Here is a 24433-nt window from a genome sequence, read left to right as displayed (position 1 = left end):
AACGGGGGCTTATTAAATAAATAAATAAATAAATAAATAAATGGAAAACAACTTTTTGCTCAGGCCATTAATGATAAAACAAAAGGAAACTGTGAGATATGTTCATCTGATTCGCGTCAATAGAGAGCAGTTCTGTCTGTCTCTGGGTCCTGCACTGGCAATTTAATTCTTCCACAGATGTGGTTTCTTCCCTTTCCTCCCCGTGTCCTAGTCTCCCCCTCATTATAGTCAATTTATCAAATCTTCAGAAATATTCCTCAAATCCATGAGCCTATTTGCTTTTGTTACTGATTCCGAACTCTGATTCCTAACAGTTACAGCTTTTTTGCCTCCTTTGTGATTGATTTAGCACTGCTATAGATGTGACTGGAGTGTCTCTGTGAATGGCCTGTGAGGAATGTTTTAACAATTCGTGAAGTGTCAATAGAGAGCTATTTGTATTTGTATGTTCTTTCTTTGAAGTCTCTGATGTCTGGGGTTTTCAGAACAACTGCTAACAACTAGTGACTGTTATGGCTTCTGAATGGGACACTATGCAAGCCCATGGTATCTGGCCAGGAGATTAAGGAGAAGAAAGAAGCTGAAGGACAGCTAGAAGACAAAACTTGCAGGGAACTCTGCGTAAGCTTTTGACATGCTGCCAAGGAGCACAAAGGGGAAGGACAAGAAAAAAAACCTGAGAGGAAGGCTACGAGCCTTCAGCATGAAAGACCCCCGGAGACCCCCAGGGGGATCACCGGAGACTGATACGCATGCTCCAGTAGGAGGGTTTGGATTCCGGAAACTAATTATAATAACCCATTTTTCTTTTAGAAGTAGTAATGAATATGTATCAGCCTAGGAGCATAAAAATCAGCTACTTGATGTAACTGGTGTGCGTCTGGGTGGAGCAGAGACTCTTGACACACCCAGCACTGTTTGCTTACCTCTATTCTTTTAATAAATTGTAAACTTTGATTATAATCCTATTTTGGGACTGAGCTATTTATAACAGAAACAGTTTTAAACTAGGCCCCTCACTCTGCAGAGCATCACCAGCTCTGAGCCCTGCAGGGAGCACAGGGAGGGGACAGGAGTGGCAGGTGAGGCCAGCATGAACACACTCCCCTAGGGAAAGCCTCTTTGAAGGCAAGGACATGCTACAGGGAGCAATAAACGAGCAAGGAAACATTTCTTCTGCATGCATCAGCTCAAGGCAGTCTGCTCTGTCACTGGGACAGCAGCAGCCCGAAGAGCTCCAGGTGCAGGAGTCCTGTGCTGGGGAGAGGGGCTGGCACAGAAGGGATTCAGTCAGTCAGGGATAAGGATCTCTTGATAAGGATCTCCAAGCACTTGAGCTTGGAGCTGCTGTGCCCTTCAGAGGGTCTGTGGCTGTGCTTGAGCACTCAGAGCTCTGCAGCACCCCACGGTGGGCACTTCAGTGGCGCCAGCCCAGAGTGTGCTGCTGGTCTGGTTGGAGACAGGGGAGGGGCTGGGCAGGGTTTGGAAAAGCTGGGGAGGGGCTGGGCTGGGCTGGAAGTTGCCTGGCAGAGGAAAACTCAGATGTTGTCTGAGTTGTGTGGCCATGACAGGTGAGGACTCACAGCAGGGGATTTGTGGTGCAGAGCCAGGGCTTGTGGACAGGAGTAACATGCAAGTACAGGAGGCAGGTGGCCAGTCTGGGCCATTGGTGGAATGATTAGCATGTGAAGATGGCCCAGCACACTCATTATCCCCAGACTCTGAGGATGGCTGTTCCTAGTACTGGCTGCTCACTCTGATTTATGGCTGAGGTTTTCTGCCAGCCCACCCTCATCCTCACCTTAAGCTCCCTGCCTGTGTTGGGGAAATGACAAGCTCTCTCCAACCTCTTCCCTGGTCCAGACCCCTTCAGACCTCAGAACAGGGATGTCTGTGGAACCCCCTGTGGGACATGGTCAGGGCATGGCAGGCACCAGGCGCATGGGGAAGGGGAAAGCCAAGGGCTGCAGTGGGGATCACACTGGGGGACCACTGCCCACCCCGAACATACTCTTCCCTGTGCTGTGCCTGAACAATGGAACCATGTGTGGGGTAGAAGGGACAGGCTGGTGTAGGGACAGAGCCCAGACAGGGACCGTGAAGCCTCTGTTTCAGGAGGTGACTGCAAGGAAGGGCATAAAAAATGAATTAATGGATGATTCTTTTGTTATGCAGTTACGACTGGGGGAAAGGCAGTGTTCACCTGGAACTTGTAGCTGCAAGAAAAGTCAAGAGTAAAAATTCAAGCTTTAGTGACAGCATTAGAGCTCAAGGCTGGACAAGACAAAAGCAGGGCTGCTGCTGAAAGGAGGAGTGTGACTGCAGAACAGCAGACCCTGATGGGGCTGGAGGCACTCAGTGCCTTCTTTGCCTTAGTTTTCACTTCTCACTCCACAGGTCTTCAATCCTCTGTGCTTCAGAAGAGGGATCAAGGAAGAGAAGAGCAGGAATGGACAGGAATTTCATGAAATCCCACAGGACAAATGCCAGTTTCTGCCAGCTGGGGGCTGCCTGGTGGGGAGCAGCCCAGTGGGAAAGGTCTTGGTGGGCAGGGGGCTGTGCAGGGGACTGCACTGAGCCCTGGCTGCAAGGGAGGCCAGCAGCATCCTGGGTTGTGTGAGCAGGTCCCTGGCCATGAGATGGAGGCAGGTCATAATCCAGAATACTGCATCCAGATTTTAAATCCCAAACCCAGGGAAGATGTCACCATCTGGAGTGGGTTTGGGAAGGGCTGCCAGGATGGTTGGGGCCCAGAGCATTTCACCTGTGAGGAGAGGCTGGGAGAGCTGGGCTTGTCCAGCCTAGGGCAGGGAAGGCTGAAGGGGATCTTCTGGAGCCTGCCAGAACCTTTGAGGAGCTCATTGAAAGGGAGAGAAGCCACTGAAGTGTAAGAGACTGGGCTACCTATTATCTGACATTAGTGGAGGAAATGTAGTGAAGCCTCAGGCCATAGCAGGAGCTCCGCCTCACCTGAACATGGCATGTGGCATGTAGTGGTGACTGAGCAGCATTGTGTGGGGCTCTGGGTGGCACCGATGGGGGACGGGGGATGTGCTGACCATGGAGGTGCCAGATGGGAGCCTGCCCTGGGACATAACATCAGCCATCCTACCCTGCAACAGAGAACCACCAATCTGAAGGAACATAACATGTATGTGTTAACTGATTGGATTCTAGCAGAGGAAATTAAGCTTTTGTGGGTAGGAGAACCCAGGGAAAGCTTTGAGCACAGTCCCTCCTTGGAAGCACCCAGCTCAAGCTGATATATGGCTACCATTAAATTCTTGCTGTGTTAAATAAAAGTCAACTCTGAATGAATTTTGGATGCCTGGGAAGACCCATTCTTGCTAGGGGAAACAACGGGATCCCCTAACAATCCAAACCAATGAAGAGAGGTCAAGACCTCAGTGTGACTTGCTCTGTGCAGAGACTGAGGGGTGTCACGGGTAGTCCTGAGCAGAAAAAGTTGTGGTGGTACCAGGCCTTTTGCAAGACTCCTATCCATCTTTTTCTTTCAAGCTCTAGGTCTGTAGGTGTCAATTGATGTCAATTAGTATCAATTAAAATGAAACAAGAAAATGAAAGATTAAAATCTAAGAAAATATGTCCACACACTTTTCAGCTTCTACAATTCTTTCGGGGTTTGTTTTCTTTTGGTTTAATACAGTAGTCATTGAGGAGAGTCTGTGTCTATTAGCATTTTGTTTGTTCATTTGTTTCTTTCTCCCAGAACTGGGGTTCTCTGTAGGAGACAATTGTCTTCAGCTACAGGATCACAGACACCTGGGGAACTCCAGGCCTGCCAGCCTGACTTCGGTGCCAGGAAAGGTGAGGGAAGAGGCCATCTTGAAGGCAATCACGCAGCATGTGCAGGACAACCAGGGGATCAGGTCCAGTCAACATGGGCTCATGAAAGGCATGAACCTGCCTGACCCAACCTCATTTCCTTCTATGAACGAGTGACCCACCTGGTGGATGGGGGATAGGCTGTTGACATAGTTTACTTACACTTCAGTAAGGCCTTTAACACAGTCTCCCACAGCATTCTCCTAGAGAAGCTGGCAGCCCCTGGCTGATGACACCAAGTTGGAGAGAAGTGTTGATCTGCCAGAGGGTATGAAGGCCCCTCAGAGTGACCTGGACAGGATGGATCAAAGGGCAGAGGCCAATGGGATGAGGTTCAACTTGGCTAAGTGCATCCTCATACAACGCTACAGGCTTGTGGCAGAGCGTCTGGAAAGCTGTGCAGAGGAAAAAGATCTGGGGGTGTTTGTTGATGCTCACCTGAACATGAGCTAGCAGTCTTCCCAGGTGGCCAAGAAGGCCAATGGCATCCTGCCTTGTGTCAGGAATAGTGCAGCCAGCAGGACCAGGGAGGTGATCATGCCCCTGTACTCTGCTCTGCTGAGGCTGCACCTTGAGTACTGTGTTCAGTTTGGGGCCCCTCACTACAAGAAGGACATTGAGGCCCTGCAAAATATCCAGAGAAGGGCTACAAAGCTGGTGAAGGGCCTGGAACATAAGTGCCTTGAGGAGCAGCTGAGGGAACTGGGGTTGTTTAGTCTGCAGAAGAGGAGTCTCAGGGGAGACCTAATTGCTCTCTCTAGCTACCAAAAGGAAGTTGTGGGGAGCTGGGGGTCAGCCTCTTCTTGCAGATAACTACTGATAGGATTAGAGGGAATGGCCTCAGGTTGCTCCAGGGAGGTTTAGTTTGGAAATTAGAAGAAATTAGAATTTTCTTCTCAGAAGGAGTAGTCAGGCATTGGAATGGGTTGCCCATGGAAGCGGTGTTGTCACCGTCCCTGGGGATTTTTAAGGAGAGTTTGGACCTGGTGCTTAGGGACATGATTTAGTGGGTGACATTGGTAGTAGGGGCATGGTTGGACCAGATGACCTTGGAGGTCTCTCCCACCCTAATGATTCTATGATTCTATTCTGCCCAGTTGCTGTATGAGCTTCAGGGAGTTAGAAACTTGCCCCATCTCCCAGAACTCTCATGAACTCCCTTACAGTATTTATCTTTCTATGTGGGAAAAAAATTTGCAGGTGGCTTTGTGCTGTTTCACACATCCCTGAATTAGAGATAATGAGGAAACAAGCAGTAGAAACAAAAACTTGAGCAAGGTCGAGATAAAGTAATTTGGCTACAGTGTTATAGAAGAGCTTGGCAGTGGCCAATTGCTGGCTGGCTCAAGGCACGTGGCTGAGAGTCTCTAACCAATTGTATGACAAATTTGGGCACGTGGACAGCGCACAGGGCTACAGGAAAAGTATATGTAGTAGTGAAAGAATGGCAATAAATGTCTCCTGTTCAAGAGTCATCAGGAGTCCTTGTCTTTCATCCCTTCATTTCTATGGTCTGTTTTTCTAAGACTTTTGTGCAGATAGCCCTAATGGAAAGTAGATCCCCTTAGATGCAGCATGGTCATGGCAGGCATTTTTTCTGCACTATGGGCCTGTGTCTTCTGCACTATGGTCCACCAACTCAAAGAGCATATACCTTCCTCCCTCTACGTGTATGAACCAGTACCTCAGCTGTTAGGAGTAAGCATGCCTCTGCTCAAGAAAGGGGATACGGTCGGTCCACACAACATACCACTCTGTGGTTTTACCCACGTGACCATGGAGGGGACATGAGAAAATGGGGTGGGAAATCTACTTCAACACTAGAGGCATGGGTATGTAAGTTACAAGGAAAAACAATTGTAAAAGGAGAGGGTAGGGGAGGGGGATCCTTCCAGGAAAATTGCTGCTCCAATTTCCATGAATACTCTGACCAGGACTAGAGGTACTCTGTCTTGTTGTTCATGTGGAGGAACAACTGAGTTTATTGGATTGTATGGGTTCGATGGCCTAACACATCAGACCCACAGAAGTATAAGGCTCTTGTGGACACCAGCGCACAGTGTACTGTAATGACATCCAGCTATAAAGGAGCAGAACTCATTTTTATTTCTGGAGTGACAGGCGAATCCTGACAGTTAACTGTATTGGAGGCTGAAGCAGAGCTACATTAAGATGATGACATTAAACAGCTGTTTGCCTTGCCCAGTCTTTTGGAGGACCCTTCTGTTGTAGGGTTGCTGAGGGTCAAAGAGCAGCAGATGTTGATCACTACCCCAGTGGTGCACAGGGAGCAATATTGCACTAACTGGGACTCCCTGATTCACATTCATGAACTGGTTTATTGACTGGAGAGACAAGAAGTGATCAGCAAGACTTGCTCACACTTTATTAGTCCCATATGGCTAGTGTGAATTCTTGACAAAAAGTGGAGACTAACAGTGGAGTATTGTGGCCTGAATGAAATCATGCCACTACTGAGTGCTGCAGTGCTGGACATGGTAGAACTCCAGTATGAACTAGAATCAAAGCCATACAAGAGTTATGCCACGACTGATATCACTAATGTATTTTTCTCAATCCCTTTAGCAGCAGAGTGCAGTCCACAATGACACAGGAAACAGGTGAATGCAGACAGGCACACTCAGCATTCACACAACCACAAACAGCACCAGCATCATTATCCTGATTGCCACTCTGGCAGAGCAAGATGGAGGCCCATTAGTGGGAAATGTAAAGTGCTTGTGTGCGCAAATGCATGTGCATGTGAGTGTGTGCAAGGTAGATCCCTCCAGCAGCTGGGATCAGATACTCAGCCTGCCCAGGACAAGTTCCTGGCTCCCAGTCTGCCCAGATGAAGACAGTTGGACATATGAGCCCTCGTAGGCGCAGCCCCACTGTAGCTGCTGGCACACACCACCCCAATCTAACAAACACTCACAATGACACAGGCACACACACATTAAGTCCACACACTCCCATCTCTCCTTTTGCTTACTACAATGACACATGGGCCCTCTGATGCCCTGGTTCTAGTCCAGCTGCTTCACTTACCCCTATGTATGATCATTAGGTGACCTACAGCCCTTGGCAGCAATCCCATTACTCCAAATGGTGATGTGGAGAGCTGCTGCCAGTGATACATCTGGATGGGTTTCTGCCTGGATGGAGGGGTGACAACCCTCCCAAGGCAGTCCTGGAAGGAGCTGGGACAAGATCTTAGTTCCACAGGAGCCTGTGACTTGGGTTCCCACCTGCCATTGTGCTTTGTGCTCTTCTGGGCTCATGGAGATGGGTCCTTGATGAGCTGAGGGCTCTCCTGTGACGGGCCTGGAAGCAAGCAAGGGCAGGGCATGAACTGAATTATTCATCCTGCCATCATTTCCTTGGGCCTTTGTTTTGTGTCCAGATGTGCTTCTTATCACACAGCCTACAATCCAGCAAGAACATAAACCCCTGGAAGCATCTGCATGTGGAGGTCACATATGTATGATGGTGGTATTACATAAGATATGACAGCAGAGAACTCAAATTGCTCTTCAGAAATGCATCACGGTTAGGGGAAAAGCTGTGCTGTTGCACGGGCCATGGCTTCCTTTAGGGCCAGCATCACGGCCTTGTTTCTAAGACTGTAGATGTATGGGTTTAAGAATGGGTACAGGACAGTGTTCAGCAAAGCTAGAATGCTGTTGGTCTCCAAAGAAACATGTCCTTAGGAGGGTGCGTAGAGAGCAATGCAGCTTCCATAGGCAATGGCCTATGAGGATGAAGCCTGTGAGGATGAATTCAGGAATGACAGTTCCATTGCCTATTCTCATGCGCAATTTCCATTCATCCTGCTGCGGTAGGAACATGGCAAAACCAAGTACAATAATTTCAGTACTGTAAATTAAGGCTAAAATTCATTATGGTCCCACCAGATCAATGGAAACAGATCTGTCACACAATCTCATCTGACCTTATTCTGCACTGAAATGCAGTTGTTTCCAAACAGTTGGTCTTTTCTCTTGCTATCAAATGTCCTCACCTAAATGCCTTACGTTTCTGAGAGGTGGAAAAATCTTGTCATTTTCAAAAGTTTAAGGACGGTCCTTAAAGTCCTTAACCAAAACAAAGCATTCTACCAGCTACTAGGAAGAAAATTAACTCCGTCCTAACTGAAACCAGGGCAGTCTGGAACAGGTTTCCAAGAGAAGCTGTGAATGTTTCATCATCGGAAATGTTGAAAATCAGGTTAACAGGGACATTCAGTAACCTGATGTAGTGAGAGATTTCCCTGATCATTGCAGGGGGACTGGAGTACATGATTTAGAGTCTTGTTCCAACCCAAATCAATCCAAGACTTTATCGGTCTTTGATTCAATGATTCAATGACTCTATAATGTTATGATCTATATATAATGTTATGTATTCTCACTCTGACTCTAGGCAACTCCTGATCTATGTTTTTACATAACCTTTCATGTCTACTGCCGAAATACAATGCTGATAAGTATATCCCTTGTGGGAGGTGAGTCTCATTAGAAAAAAAATAGAGCTAGCATACAACTGAGCAGTGTGTTTCATTGATTATTAAGCTTTCTCATATTTATTTTAGTTTGTTCACAGTTAAGAATCATTCTTCTCTACCTGTGTGCAGCCTGTTCTCTAAGGAAAGCAGGAGGGAGTTGGGACAAAGGAACTACAAGCTGCAACTGCAGACTTCAGTGGAGAAGTCTGATGTCACGAGAAGTGATGCAAGTCCTAGGGGATCAATGAGAGAAATGGTGCAAGGTGGGAAGGTGAGGAGCAAGGTTGTCCTACAGAATCAGACTTTCACCTATCCAGACTTCCTTCAGAGAAACTCAGGTCTTTCTGTGTTCTAGTAAGTCCCAAGGGGTAGTTACTGCCAGGCCCGTGAACTTCATCTCCTGAGAGGATACTGATGAAATCTCAGAAAACCAAAGTCAGAAGCCAAACCCCAAAGATCTTCAAAGCACTGACTGGTCCTGCTGAGGGCCAATACTGACAAAGTCCCAAGGACTCCTTAGAGCAGGTAGTTGAAGGCCATGATTACAGGTAGGCCAAGGCCCTGTGCAGGTGGCTCTGAGGCTGAGAAAATACTGTTTGTTTGTGTTTTTTTTTTCATCAAGCAGAAAGGCCAAGATTTTCTGCCAGCACTGAACATAGGGAGCTCCTGTCCTCACATGGGGCTCCAGGCTCTTCCTCAGGCAGTGGGATGCGGGATATGCAGTGCCAAGTGAAAGACACTGGTGTGACACCTCCTGACCTCCATCAAGAGGTGCAAAGGGGAGGTATGGTCCCATTGCTAAGAGGACCAAATGTCTCCTCCTAGGTATTGGTGGCAGGGAGACCTGAAAGAGCCAAGGGAACAAAGGCCTTGGTTTTCATGGATAAATCTAGCTTTGCCAGTGCCTTTGGCCATCTCCACCGCTGGCTGTCCTATGATGTCCCACACCTGTTCCCATTTCCCTTCAGGATGCAAGCACCTATCTTGCTTTCCTACCTTACACTAAGCTTGGCATTTCCATAGGTTCATTGATATCTCTACCCTCCCTAGTTTTTCTCTCACATGTTGTTTCCAACTATCAAGAAAAGCTCCACCATCTTTCAAACGACCCTTCATAAAGGCATGCTAAATTATCCTTCTTGTTTCCTGTAATTTGACTAAATAGAAGGAACTTCACCTTGATCTTCCAGGCCATGTGTCTGCTGCTGGCCTTTCAACTCTTCAGACAGACACAATCAAGACACATGCTTGCTGCTCTCTTTTGCAGCCATGTACTCAGGCAGAAGAGACTTAACAATCCACAGCCAAGCCCAATTCTGCATGGGCCTTTCAGGTACTTGGGCAGAGGGCATAACGCAAACACCATGCCAGCCAGGTGCCTTCTGCTGGCCTGTGACAGACACTGGGAGGAGATGTGAGCCTAAAAGCCCATCTGCCAGCCAGGAGGCAAGGGTTGACCTGGCAGCTACTCCAGAAAGATGAGACCTCCCAGTGCCTTGCCCAGCCATCCTCCTGCTGCTGGCCTCTCAGCTCCAGAGGCAGAAGTGAGCTCACAGTCTCCACCAAAGCCAATTGCTTCTTCCTGGATTCAGAGTTTCTTAAGCACAATAAACACCTTATAAGAACATACAAACATGGTACCCTCCTTGGCTCCCAACCTGCACCAGATAAAAGTAAAGTTGTTTTCATGCTACAAGACTATGCATCTCTTAATGGCCTCTCGGCTTCTCTGTCAGAGTTTAAGAAGCATTTGGACTGTGCACCTAGTCACATGGTCTGAATTTTTGGGTTGACCTATGTGGTGCCAGGAGTTGGACTCGATGATCCTTGTGGGTCCCTTCCAACTCGGGATATTCTATGATTCTATGATTCTAAAAGAGTGTTCTGCAACTTCCATTTGGTACTAGAGCAGGAATAACCTCAAAATAAATAATCATGCTATCTTCATGTCAGTGCATTATCAGTTCCTTTTGCCCAGCTAAAATGACAAATGCATACAGCAGCCATGTGCCTGAAGATGGCCTGTCAGGTCCTCATGCACAAGTGCCCTGACACCCACCTTCACAGCCATGGGCCTCCTGTTGCCTCCTGAGATCCTGAGGCACAGCTGACCTCAGCAGAGCATCCCCACCCATCTCCTCCTTGAGCCGTATGTCCTCATAACTTGAACCTCTCTCACTTCAGAATCTTTCCCTTTTGTTAGCCAAGCCCCTCTGTTCTCCCCCAAATCTCCAACCTTTATTCACCCAGCTTTCCCCTGACCTCCCCATATCTGTCACCCTGTTGGAGGCAGCTTCTGAAGGCCTTTAGGACCTCAGAGGCTTAGCCTCCCTGCTGTTGGCCAGCCAGCTGGTGGGACAGAAGTGACCTCACAGCCAGCATCCACAGAGCCACAAGGAGGTGTTGTGCTCAGGAGGCCTCTTCCCAGCCCACCCAGGAGCACTGGGTGCAGGGTGTGTAGGTCACATCAACGATGGCCCCCCGTGGTCATGCGGCTCAGTGCAGAGCAGACATGTGCAGTCAGAGGGGCGTCAGGGGGATAGGAGCCTAGCCTGTGACTGTGAGGCTGAAGGAGCAGCCCCTGCCTGGCACAATCAGGGTGCAGGAGTCTGGGAGGTACCGCAGGGCCATGCCTGGGCACGGGGCCAGGAGGAAACCACCGTCTTCCTGCCCGGGCGCCATGTCACGTGGGCTGCGGTTTGTGCACCTGCAGTGGCAGGCAGGCTCCAGCTCACCAGAGGCCGTGGGGAATAATGGCCCCTGGGTGACACGCTGAGAGCCAGGGAGACGTCTGAGGCTCTGGGCTGCAGCTCTGCTGCCAGGGCAGGCCCTGGACCAGCTCTGGCTGTTGCTGGGACCCCACAGGAGGTTCCCTAGGGAGGGACGGGACAGCCAACGCTCCCGGCATGGGGCTCTGGCCATGCCCAAGGGCCTTTCCCAGCTGCTGCTGCCAGCACAGCAGGGGCTGTAGCAGGGGCAGGGGCTGGTCCCTTCCCAGACTGATACAACCCTGCTGCAGGACCAGACCCATGTATACCATTGTGCAAAGATGGCCAGGATATTGCACCTTGGGCACTTGGATGCACCCAGCATAGGAGATGCTCCGTGCTTGTGATCCTCACAGTGTGCTGCAAGGGGTGTCAGAGCCATCTGCCCCCACACCCAGCCCTACCCCACGATGACCTCCCACCGCAGTGACGTGAGACCCACAGCAGAGCCGTCCCTCATATATGGTCATGAAGAGCTCTGGAGAAGTTCATTGGAGAGCTGGGTTGCGTCGGAGAGGAGATAGGTGTTGATAACGTCTAAAAAGGAGCCTGCTGCTTCGATTGGCTCCTCCTGCAGCTGGGACTGCATCTGCACAGATATATTGCCCTCCCATCATCTCCATTGCCTCGTGGGTCCCCAGGAACTCCAGCAGCAGGGCCGTGCTGTCAGGGCAGGAGCCTCAGGATGGGGACAGAGGGATTCCTGTCCCCTCGGGTGCTGTGTCTGCTCCTCTGGGTGCAGCTGTGCAGAGGTAAGTGCCAGCTCCTTTGTCCCACAGCCTGGGACCAATGGGCAGCAGTGGAGTCATTGAGATCCCTTTGGGAGTGGTGTTGCTTTCCAGGCGCTACTGAAATGAGAAGCAGAAGGTTCTTGGTATCTCAGCCATGTGCTTTAACCTGTACCTGTCTGAGTGGGAGAGGATAATCCATTTGCACAACTCCCGTGATTATTGCAGCCCATGTCTGGCTACAATTTTAGACTCCTTGTCCTTGGGTACTCTTTTGGGGCCCCTTGTTCCCCAGTGTTGTGTCACTGGATCTGGAGGAGGCCCAGACAGTGACAGTGGAAGCTCAGTGATCTCCATTGCACAGCCAATGCCTGGGGTGTCCTGGAGGGGTTGTGTGCTGCTCCTTCCCCTGGGATCTGTGGATTCACAAGAGAGCAGGTTGTTCCCCATAGAGAGAAGGGGACTGAGGCATCTGCACACAGAGGTGACAGACAGGCTTCCTTCCTGGGGGCTCTGGGGGCACACGGGCTAAGCTGACAGCAAGGATGAGGAAGGGCCATGGGGGGGATCTTTGTGGTCAGCTCAGTGTCCCCTGTGCACACAGGAGGTCCTGGGGCTGGTGGTGGGTTTCATAGAATTGTAGGCGTTGAAAGGGACCTCAAGACTCCCTGGTTTTGGAGGTGTCTGGGGCAGGTGATAGACAGAGGGAGGTGAGGGCCTAGGGAGATGGGACTGTTCAGGAGGTTCTGGGCTGGGGAGGAGCAGGAGCCCTGTAAAGGGCAGGGGATGGTGTACGGGTGGGCAGGGGCAGGGGCCCACTCGGGTAGGAGTAGGTGCCGAGGGCTGTGGGGCAGAAAATGTCCCAGGAGTCCTGGAGCTGTGTATCCTCATCCCAGCATAGCCCATGGGAAGAGGAGGGACACTCCACTACCCCTGGGACAACCCATGGGGACAAGACTCCCACCCTTGTTACTCTGTCTGGGCAGGGGGTACTCACAGACTCACAGTGTGGGGCTCGAAGCTCTCCTGACCCTTCCCTATGTGTGTTTGAAGGGGCTGCAGAGGTGAGGCTGGCAGATGGCGGCAGGCGCTGTGCTGGGAGAGTGGAGGTGAAACTGCAGGACCAGTGCGGGACTGTGTGTAGTTACTCCTGGGACATGGCTGATGCTGCAGTGGTTTGTAGACAGCTGGGCTGTGGCATTGCTCTTGAAGCTCCTCAGTATGGATACTTTGGGCCAGGGTCTGGCCCCATTTGGATGGATGTTGTTGACTGTAATGGCACCGAGTTTGCCCTGTCAGACTGCACACATGAAGGGCCAGAAGAAGTTTACTGCTTACCCAGTGAGAATGCTGGAGTGATGTGTTCAGGTAAGGGTTGACCCCCCTTCCCTTACCTCTGGGTCCAGGACAGTTGTAAGGGACCAGTCTGTGCCCTCAGGAAGCAACAGGTGGACACCAGAGCACGGGTCAACATTGCTAGTTCTGCTGTCAAGCAGGGACTGTGATTGCTGCTGTCCCCTATTAGTGGGAAAGCCCAGTGGAAGCCCACGTTGGGTGCCTGCAGACTGAATGGCCCCCAAGGTGGGTAAGCACAGCTTGGGCCTGTGCCTGGAGCTGGGAGATGAATCCCCTCACCCTGTACTGGAGTGGCTGCTAGTTCACAGCTTTCTCCTGCTCACCCAGGACCTGTCTGGCAGGGACCAAGACCAGGTCCCCACAGCAGAGCCATATGAGTGTGACTCACATGGCCATGGCCACCCACAGCTTCAAGGATGGCTGTGAGAGTGCTGGGGACCTTTGGGACATGACCTAGCAAACATGAGTCCATCAGCTGAAGCCAGGACCCCCTCGGAACAAGTATTTTTCTGTCAGATCCAAGGGGTTCCTCAACCTGGCCTGAGCCCAGAGCAGGCTGCAGCAGCCCCCAGGCCTGGGCCTTTTTTCCTGGGCCCATGTCCTCAAGGTGCTGCAGTACTGGGGCCAGGGTCAGGCAGCCCAGGGGCTCCAGGCAGCAGAAGTTTGTCTGAGTGGTGCCTATGGCTAGGGGCTGGGAGAGAGGGCAGCCCATGGGGGCTGGAGTGATTTCTGAGGAGCAGCAGAGGGGCCCTCACCTCTTTGTGCCATCAGCACACCCTGAGAGCTGCTGGGCTGGCCGTGGGGCTCTGCATGTGGCCACCTTAGGGATGAGGTGGGAGGTGGACACGGAAGTACCAGAGGGATCTGGGAACTCACAGATCTCCTTGGTTGCTCCAGGATTTGTCCGTCTGGTCGGAGGAAACAGCCCCTGCTCAGGAAGTGTGGAGATCTACGACGGGAACCAGTGGAAAGCTGTCTGTCACTCCCACTTTGGTGCCAAAGCTGCCGAGGTGGTGTGCAGGGAGCTGCAGTGTGGCACAGCCCTGTCTGTCCATGGGGCAGCTCAGCTGGGAGAAGGGGCCGGTCCTGTCTGGGACAGGGAGCTGCAGTGTGTGGGGAATTAATCCGTTCTCTCCTCCTGCCCCACGCAGGCCCCCAGAGACCAGCCCTGCACCCATGGCAATGGCACTCATGTCACCTGCACATGTAAGGACTTGGGGTGAAATGGTGCCTACGAGGGCTGTTCTGGGGGCAGAAGAGGTGGGGTGAGGTGGTGGTCTGCGGCCCTAAAATATTGCTGCAGGAGGAGAAAGGCACTATGTCCCTTTGGCCTCTCTTGCAGCTCCTGTGAGAGCAAGATCACAAATGTGGCCTCTCTCACCCTCCTTTGTCCTCGAGTACACAGGGTTCAGGCTGGTGAACGGCAGCACAGCGTGTGAGGGCAGGGTGGAGGTGGAGGTGCTGGGGATGTGGGGGACCCTCTGTGCCTCCCGCTGGGACCTCTCGGACGCCCACATTCTCTGTCGGCACCTCGGCTGCGGCTTTGCTGAGTCCATTCCTGGAGGAGGGCATTTTGGGAGAGGAACCGGCCCCGTCTGGAGAGACTCGTTCCACTGTGACGGGACTGAAGCCCACCTGGGGCAGTGCCCGGTGACTGCCCTGGGGGCCTCGCCGTGCTCCCAGGAGAACACTGCTGCTGTCATTTGCTCAGGTGAGTGCTGGGCAGTGCTGCAAAGTCCATTTGCCCCTGGTGTGTGACATGGCCACCCACAGCTGGGGACCCCATGGCAGCACCAGGCTGAATTTTTGCTCTCACCAGGCCCGGCTCGCCACATGTCTGTATGGTTGGTGGGTGGAGAGAGCCGGTGCGACGGGCGCGTGGAGGTCTTCCAGCACGGGACGTGGGGCAGAGTCCTGGATGAGCAGTGGGACATGCAGGAGGCCAGCGTGGTGTGCCGGCAGCTGCAGTGCGGAGAGGCAGAGGCAGCCTACACCCCCGTGAGGGCCGAGCGAGGACGAGGACCTATGGGGCTGAGTGGGGTGCGGTGTACAGGGCACGAGGCTGACCTGAGCCTCTGCAACACCTCCCTGCCTGAGAGCACTCCGGCAGCAGGGGTCATGGAGGACGTGGGGGTCGTGTGCCAGGGTGAGTGGTGCTGCACGTCGCCCAGGTGTGGATCCAGGAGGGCAGCCAGCCCCTGAGGGTTCTCCCCGCTGCAGGGAGCCGGCGGGTCCGGCTGGTGGACGGGGCCGGGCGCTGTGCCAGGAGAGTGGAGATCTACTACCAGGGGCGCTGGGGCACCGTCTGCGACGACGCCTGGGACCTGGCCGACGCCGCCGTCGTTTGCTGCCAGCTGGGCTGCGGAGGGGCCCTGGAGGCAGCCGGCTCTGCTCGGTTTGGGGAGGGCTCCGGGCAGATCTGGCTGGATGGCGTCAACTGCTCCGGGGCCGAAGCTGCTCTCTGGGACTGCCCTGCCAAGGCCTGGGGGCAGCACAACTGCAGGCACAAGGAGGACGTGGGAGTCATCTGCTCAGGTCTGTGCTGGGAGTGGGGAGGGGAGCTGGGGCCTGTGAGGCCGGGGCAAGGGTACAGCCAGGTAGGGCTAAGGCCATCTGTGTCTGACATCCAAGGACGTCCCTGGGGCCTTTCCTCCTTCCAGAGTTCATGGCCCTGAGGCTGGAGAACAGCGACGGCTGCTCCGGGCGCCTGCAGGTTTTCTACAACGGGATGTGGGGCAGCGTTTGCTCCAACTCCATGACCACCGAGACGGTGTCACTGGTGTGCAAGGAGCTGGGCTGCGGGAATGAAGGGGAACTGAAAACAGATTCTAACTATGCCAAGCTGTCTGGCACTGCGTGGCTGGATCACGTGGAGTGTGGGAAGAGCAACAGCTCCTTCTGGCAGTGTCCCTCTGCTCCCTGGCATCCACAGTTGTGTGATGACCTCCGAAAAGAGACCCACATCACCTGCAATGGTAAATCTGAGCCATCAAGGCACCAGGTCCTACTCCCCACTGGGTATGGTGAAATGCAGAGAAGGAACCTAGAGGTTCCTGCTTTCTGCATTAGACCCTGTTGCTGCTGGTGGCACAAAGGTGACTTCAGCTCTCAGAGCCACCCATGCCCACCAGCAGCAGTCAACAGCTGGGCTGCCAGCAGCTCCCTGGGGGATGCAGAGCCATCTCCAGGAGAGGTCTCAGAGGAGACCATGTGGGCATGGGCAGGAGTTTCCCCTCCTGGGACAGCCTCCTGCTGCTTTGTGAACCAGGGACCCTGTGAGGATGCGCACTCAGTTCCCTCCCACAGTGCCATGCGTGTCCCCTGAACAAACAAATGAACAGGGTGCTGCTGCTGCCCTGACCCAGGCAGCAGGGGCACATGCAAGTAGAGGTCAGCCCTGCTGTCTTCTGCACAACCCCTAGAGCATCCCTTTTCAGCCCAACTTCTCTTTCCTTTGGGACATGGACAGAAAGGCTGCAGGTGGCTGCATGCCCCAACTCCACGAGGTGCACAGGTAAAGAGCTGCCCCTGCACATGCCCCCCTCACCTGGCAGGGCTCTCCCAGCTGTCCTGGTGCCATGGGAGGTCTCTGCCTCCTCAGACAGGGAGAAGATCCGTGCTGTGGGAGGCAAGGATGGCTGCTCGGGCAGAGTGGAGATCTGGCACCGCGGCACCTGGGGGACGCTGTGTGACAATGCCTGGGACATGCGGGATGCCGAGGTGGCGTGCAGGCAGCTGGGCTGTGGCCCCGCGGTCTATGTCCTGGGCCAGGCTGCTGCCGGAGAGGGGACGGGCCCCACGTGGCTGATGGAGTGCAGGGGGACGGAGCTGCCTCTGCAGAACTGCTGGGCCCAGCCAGGGGACAGCAGTGCCTGCCAGCATAAGGCAGATGCGGCTGTGCATTGCTCAGGTGAGCAGTGGGGCTGGGAGACATGGCTGGGGGCTTGGCAAGGAGCTGGCTTGAGTGTCTGCCCTGCAGGATACTTGCACAGCCCCAGAGTTTTCACAGTCAAGGAGGTTCCTGCAGAGTGGGGGGCTGGTGTTGGGTGGGGAGCAGCCTCAGTGGGGCTGGATGTGCCAGCACATCCCCTGGGCTGCCTGCACTGTCCTGTGAGCAGCCCAGAGCAGTGGTGCTGGGCCCTGTCCCTGCCACCCTGCCCAGCCCCACAGGAGGGACAATTCAGGTGGCAAATTTTGGCGTCATTTGCCAGGGAGGCTGCCTGGTGCCACAGCCCCAGCCTCTCAGCCCAGCTCTCCTTCTGCTCCCCTGCAGCTGCACCCAGGACAGCAACATCCCCCCGACAAGCAGGTAAGCTGTCCTTCCCCTGGGGCTGGGTCTGTCCATGTTCACGCTGTGACCCACAGCCAAGGGAAGGGGCTCCTTGTTGGGCTGTGAGACTCCCAGAAAACCAAAGCAGCTGGGGGAAGTCTGTGATGGACCTAGAAGGGTGGGACCTGCCCCATCACCCAGCCCTGTCCCCCCCAGCCCCTGTTGCCTTGTGTGGTCACACGTGGCACGTCCTGCCCCCAACCTCTCCCTTGCTGCCCCTGCCATGTTCCTGCCCATGCAGATCCCCCACGGGGCCGTCCGACCACCAGCAGTGAGAGACTCTCGGTGCCTGTCATCTTCTGCATAATCCTGGGGGCCCTCCTCTGCCTGCTCCTGGCCCTCCTGGCTGGGCAGGTGCGAAGCGCCAGGGCTCGGCGCAGAGGTGGGTCCTTCCCCAGTGGTCCTGGGGGGGAGATGCCTCCTGGCAGGGCCGGGGGTGCTGGGGGTGTTGGTGTTCTGGGGCACAGAAACAGAGCTGTGTGCTGCCTCCTGCCCCATGTGCTGCCCCACTGACTGACAGACCATGGGGCACCAACATCAAGGGGTGGAGAGAGCCCAGAGCCTGAGGCATCAGTTCTGGGGTGAGAAGAGAAATGTGAGAGCTGGGCTGGGTTAGAAGGGGAGGATGCACTGCTGGCAGTGCTCTGAGCAGGTCTGGCAGGAGGAGCATGGGGCAGCGGAGTCCATCACCTTGGTGTCAACCACCTCCCAACAGGACACGGGCTGTGCTATTGATGTGTGGGGCAGAGATGGAGCAGCTCCATGGGGAGGAGAAATGTGGGAATTGGTGCAGGGTCTGCACTGAGACATGACCCAGGGACCAAAGGAGCACAAGGGCTGTCTCCAAATGAGAGGCTGATGCTGCCCCAGACCATCTCCATGGGGATTCTGCCCTCCCTGGGGATGTGGTTGCAGTGCCAACACAACACAGTGGGGCTGTGCTGTGGGGACAGCCCTGTGCTGGTCCTGATAATGGGGCTGGGGGAGCCCAGTGGGGTCCTGTCCCTCTCTGCCCATGCCCAGACCAGCCCTGCCTCTGTCCCCAGGCTCCGGGAGAGCTGGGGAGCCCTTCCCCGAGGCCGTGTACGAGGAGATCGCTTACAGCCTGGCGTGGGAGAAGCAGGCGAGGTTCAGTCTCTCAGGTGGGTGCAGGTCCCTGTGGAGGCACATTTGTGGGGCTCTTTCTCCCTGCCCCAGACCAGGGCTGTGTCCTGCAGCTCCTGTCCATGGTCCCCAAAATCGCTGGGCTGTGGGGATTTTGGGAGAGCATCCAGGTGCTGAGCCCCAAAGAGGAGCTTCCTCGCCACCAGCTCTGCCCATCCCAGACCAGATAGCCCCTCTTTGTTTGTCCCTGAACCAAGGACTAAGTGAAGGGCTTTCCCAGGGCAGCTGTTGGAGTCCCTCTGAGAATTGTCTCTTTCCAAGGAACTGGTCTCCTCCCCATGCACCCCCAGCTCTGTGGGTGCCCATCCCCAGCAGTGCTGACCACCAGTCAGGGCAGCAGGGCTCATCCCACAGCACCCACTGCAGCTCTCTGCAGGCTCCTTTTCAGAGGGGTCCCTGACCCAGATGCAGCCCTACCCCAGGCACATGAGGAGGAGGATGGTCTGGGGCCACACCCAGGGATAAGAGGTGGTGAGGGGAGGAAGGGCTCCATATCTCCTCTCTGAACACAGACCAGACGGGCAGCAGTGCCACCGAGTGTTATCATCAGAGCTGGAAGCATGAAGGCTCTGCTGTGACCCTGACACCAGCAGCATGTCAGCCCTGTGTCCCCACACACCCTCCCATCCTCTGTTCTGCAGGACATCTCTTCTCATTGCCACCACCTTCCCTCTCCTTTCAGATGTCCCTGTCCTGCCCGGAGGTTACCCAGCAGATGGCTATGATGATGCTGGGGAGGTTTCTGACCCTGGGGAGGATCCTGTCCCTGGGCAGGGGGACTGGGAAGTGCCCAGGACACCAGAGGAAGGAGATGGGCGCAGGGATGCAGTCACAGGTGAGAGGGCAATGCAGCACTGCCACTTCCTAGGTGCCAACCCCAGGCCTAGGAGAATCCATGGCATATTGAAAGCCTGACCATCCATGGAGAACCTGTCCTGGGACATTTTGTGGGGGCTGGAGAATGGGCTGAATGTCTCAGTCTGGTAAAGACGAGGAAGCTGATAAACAACTCTGAGGGGCACCCCACAGGCCCAACCAGAGCAGCCTGCCTTGATGCTTACAGGGGGAAGCCTGCGCTCCCGGAGAAGTGCTGGGGTCCCTGGAGCTGAGGGAGACACCTCGTCACCTTTCCTGGGGAGCACGGGCTATGACGATGTTGAAGAGGTGTCTCTGGCATGTCCCCATGAGGACACCCAGGATGTGACACCAGAGCCCCGTGCACAAGAGTTCCAGAGCCCCAGGCCAGCAGAGCCCAGCCCTGCTGAGCAGCTGGGTGCAGCTGGGAGGGAGGAGAGCTCAGTGCCACTGGGAGAGCCGTGAGTGCCAGGGAATTGTCTGGTCTCCCTTTTCCAGCAGTCAGCAGATGCACATGGGTATTTGCCTTCTTGGTATTCCCCTGTTTTTATGCTGTGTGTTGGTATTTGTTCATATTAAAACCCTCTGGGGGCTTTGCCCCAGGTCCAGTGCTTCCCTGCCCAGGTGTCAGGGTGTCTCCCTGAGGCTGATGGAGTGGAGAGGAGCTCAAAGATGCAATGGCTGGGAAGGGACACATCTTAGAGCCAGCAGGATCAGGGTCTGGCTTTGGGGCTGACAGAGCCCCTGGTCTCTGGACACTATTCCTACTGACAGAGACATTTCTGTCCTGCCAGCCACAGGCAGTTTCCAGGCAAAGTGGATCTCTGGGAAGCCCCATGAGACACTCCCTTGCAGTGCCCACCTTCTGCTGCCTTGGGCCCCCATGAAGCCCAAGGATGTCTTCCCAGCACCCACAGGCAGGGAAAGATCAGGTAAAAGAGGTGAACGGGGAGATGTCTTGGACCCTTGGGCAGGACTTGGCACCAGCTCCTGCTGGTGGGTCCCCACAGCCCTCCAGGTCTTCCCCAGCAGGCTCCTCTGCTGCAGGCTGGGAGGTGCTTTTGGTAGTGGGATGGTGGGCTGGAACACCTACTGGAGCATCTATTTAATCCCTTTGGGTCATCTCTCATGGCTGTGTATAGTCTTCTGTGGGTGAAGAACTGGCTGGAGGGCCATGCCCAGCGGGTTGTGGTTAATGGAGTTAAGTCCAGTTGGTGTCCCTTTACAAGTGGCATCTCCCAGAGGTTGGTACTGGGGCCTATCTTGTTTAATACCTTTATTAATGACCTAGATGAGGGCATTGAGTGTACCCTCAGTAAGTTTGCAGACTATGGCCTGAGCAGCTATTCCTGCAGCCCCTGCCCATGCTGCCCACAGCCCCCAGCTGGTGGTGCTGCTCTGCAGAGCAAGGGGGCTGTGGTGCACAGGGCCATGGGGACACTCTGCAGGGCTGTGCTAGCCAGGCTGGGGAGGCAGAGCCAGCTGGTGGGGGGCACTGGCACTGAGTGCCTCCCACACAAGTGGTTCCTTGGCCATGGATAGCCGGCACAGATAGCTGGCCTTCTTCAGAGTCAGAGACTCATGGAATATTCTGAGCTGGAAGGGACCCACAAGGATCATCGAGTCCAACTCACTTCCAATGTCAGGATATGTTTTGGGGTGATTCACTGTATTCAATCTATGAAATTTCACCAGAGGTATAACAACCAATTCAACAGAGAGCTTTCTCTATGCCTGCTGTGTTCCCTGTTGTTGCAGAGCTCTGCTTTTCCTTTTCCCACCCAGATTTAGCACCTCAGGGTGGCTCCACCTGGGACGTGCCCGTGCTCTATGGGCTCCACATGCTATTGACTCCCTGGCACACACTGTCCCTGCCGAGTGCTTGGGCTCTCCTGGCAGCTCCCTCTTTCCTCCTGAAAGAAGCCTGTCTGCCATCATCCCTCTCATCCACTGTGTACAGAGGCAGGTGAATTCACCATCTCTGTGGGTGCTGTCCAAGAACAGGGAACAATCACAGGTTCAGCCTGGCAATGCTGCACCCTGGCAATGCTGCTGTGGCAGGACCCTTCTCCCCTCCACCTCTGCAATCTGCCACGTGCCCCTGAAGCTCCACCACAGGTCTACAAGGAAGGGTATCAGGCAAGTAATTCAATGCATGGTCCTTTCTTTTGTTAAAATACTCAGAAAGCCTGACCCACCATTTATACAAAAACTTGGAGTCACATGAGACAGATACATACAGTGTAGGAAGGTATGAACAATGGTATTTCTTTGTGGGGAACACTATGAGAAGTAAAGCAAAGTAAAAAAGGAAAAAAAAAATAAACAAATAGAAAGATTTCTGGGTATGTATACAGTTAACATTAAGAACACAGACAGTTTATTCCTTCTGAAAAATCTCCAGTCATCACTTTCCATACTACATCCTTGAGCTCCCGATTCCTCATGCTGTAGATGAGGGGGTTCACTGCTGGAGGCACCACCGAGTCCAGAACTGTCAGCAAAAGATTAAGGGAGGAAGAGGACATAGACGGGGGCTTCAGGTAGGCAAAAAAGGCAGTGCTGAGAAACAGGGAGACCACAGCCAGGTGAGGGAGGCATGTGGAAAAGGCTTTGTGTCATCCTTTGTGTCATTCCCCTAGAAAGGGGCTTAGCTGCCTCCCCGTGCCTCACAGAATCCCACTGGAGTTGGGATTCCTCTTCCTTGGTTCTGGTGGGCACAAACCAGGCAGCTCTCTGTAAGCTGCTTGTCTCAGCTTTCAGCACTTTGAATGGAGACAGAGACCAAAAGGGAGCTGTTCAGAGGCAGACACCAGGTGATATTGGAGATGGCAGAGTGACATCTGAGTGACATTTGAAGTGCCAAATTCCTCTGGGCCATAAACAGAGATTTTATTATTGCATGTACAATATAATATAACTGTAGCCATTGCTCAATAGCAAAGAAATAAAAGAAATAAAAGGCATGCTGTGACCTGGTTGCCATCACTGGAACGTGGTGGGACCACTCCCATGACTGGAGTGCTGCAATGACTGGTTATGGGCTCTTCAGAAGAGACAGACAGAACAGAAGGGGTGGTGGTGTGGCTCTATATTAGGGAGTGTTTTGACATTGCAGAACTCGAATCTGGGAATGATAATATTGAGTCCCTATGGGTTAGGGTCAGAGGGAAGGCCAACAAGGCAGGCATCGTGGTGGGGATATCTTATTGACCGCCAAACCAGGATGAGGAGACAGATGAGGCATTCTACAAGCAGACTTTGACCTGGTCAGGACACTGGTTGGCAGAGTGCCTTGGGAGGCAGTTCTGAAGGACAGAGGAGTCCAGAAAGGATGAGCACTCTTCAAGAAGGAAATCTTCAAGGCTCAGGAGCAGTCTGTCCATCCCCACTGTCATGGTTTAACCCAGCCAGCAGCTAAACACCACGCAGCCGTTCGCTCACCCTACCCCTCCCTCTCTGGGACGGGGGAGAGAAATGGAAAGTGAAGCCCGTGAGTTGAAATAAAGACAGTTCAATAAGACAGGAAAATAATGACAATAATAATAATCATAATCATAATCATAATCATAATCATAATCATAATCATACAATGGTGATAATAGCACTACTACTAATAATATGTACAAACAAGTGATGCACAATGCAATTGCTCACCACCCGCTGACTGATGCTCAGCCTAACCCCGAGTAGTCCTGCCCCCTCCACCCAGCTAGCCACCCCTATATATTGTTTAGCATGACATCAGATAGTATGGAATACCCCTTTGGCTAGTTTGGGTCACCTGTCCTGGGTCTGTCCCCTCCCAGCTCTTACTGCACCCCCAGCCTGCCCGTTGGCAAGACAGAGCAAAAGGCTGAGATGTCCTTGGCTTGGTGTAAGCACTGCTCTGCAACAATTAAAACATCGGGGTGTTCTCAGCACTCTTCTCATCCTAAGCCAAAACACAGCATTCCACCAGCTACTAGGAAGAAAATTCTGTTCTAACTGAAACCAGGACACCCACGTACCCAAAGATGAGCCAGCATGGAAGAAGACTGGCTTGGCTGAACAGAAAGTTGTGGCTAGAGCTTAGGAAGAAAAAGAGGGTTTAGGACCTTTGGAAAAGAGGGCAGGCCACTCAGGAGGACTATAAGGACCTTGTGAGGATCTCCAGGGACAAAATTAGAAAGGCCAAAGCTCATCTGGAGCTCACTCTCACTGCTGCTGTTAAAGATAACAGAAAATGTTTTTATAAATACAGAAACACAAAAAGGAGGACTAAGGAGAATCTCCATCCTTTACTGGATGTGGGGGGAAACTTAGTGACAAGAGATGAGGAAAAGGCTGAGTTGCTTAATGCCTTCTTTGCCTCAGTCTTTAGCGGCAAGACCAGTTGTTCTCCAGGTACCCATCCCCCTTATCTGGTGGAAGGGGATGGGGAGCAGAATGTGGGCCTCATAATCCATGAGGACATGGTTGTAGACCTGCTACAGCACTTAGATGTACACAAGTCAGTAGGGCTGGATGGGATCCACCTGAGGCATCCCACCCCTCATCCTCCTGTAGCGAGGTGGGCATTGGTCTATTCTCCAACGTGCCCTTTTATAGGACAAGGGAGAATAGGCTAAAGTTGTGCCAGAGGAGGTTTAGGTTGGATATTGGCAAAAACTTCTTTAGAACGAAGGCAAGAGGAGCCTGGCCAGGAGAGATGTGAGATCTGGGGGAGGAAAGAGGAGCTTGGATAGCAGAAGCTAACTATTTTGAAGAGGTAAGAATATTCAGGTAATGTTGATCCCACCATAAAGCTGACTTGAAGCAGTCATGTGAGGCCCTTACCCTATTTTAACCTCTTACATTAATACCTAAATCTAAATGCCACTCCACACCCTGACAGTAA

General features: G+C 53.3%; 1 protein-coding gene across 1 annotated transcript; it reads left to right on the top strand.

Annotated features, from left to right (window-relative positions):
* Positions 1-12575: 12575 nt before the first annotated feature.
* On the top strand, positions 12576-20198 carry LOC311428288 (antigen WC1.1-like; the record flags this gene model as incomplete). The annotated part of the gene is made up of 14 exons (XM_084539812.1): positions 12576-12672; positions 12903-13217; positions 14103-14240; positions 14548-14916; positions 15025-15351; positions 15426-15740; positions 15866-16180; positions 16275-16398; positions 16628-16719; positions 16807-17115; positions 17777-17917; positions 18582-18677; positions 19382-19534; positions 20179-20198. The coding sequence occupies 14 exons, from the start codon at positions 12576-12578 to the stop codon at positions 20196-20198; spliced, it is 2811 nt and encodes a 936-aa protein (XP_084395938.1).
* Positions 20199-24433: the final 4235 nt, after the last annotated feature.

This window comes from Aythya ferina (assembly GCF_964211825.1).
Source record: "Aythya ferina genome assembly, contig: HAP1_SCAFFOLD_37, whole genome shotgun sequence".
Lineage (NCBI taxonomy): Eukaryota > Metazoa > Chordata > Aves > Anseriformes > Anatidae > Aythya > Aythya ferina.
The sequence above is the reverse complement of the archived record's forward strand: the minus strand, read 5'-3'. Positions and strand labels throughout refer to the sequence as shown.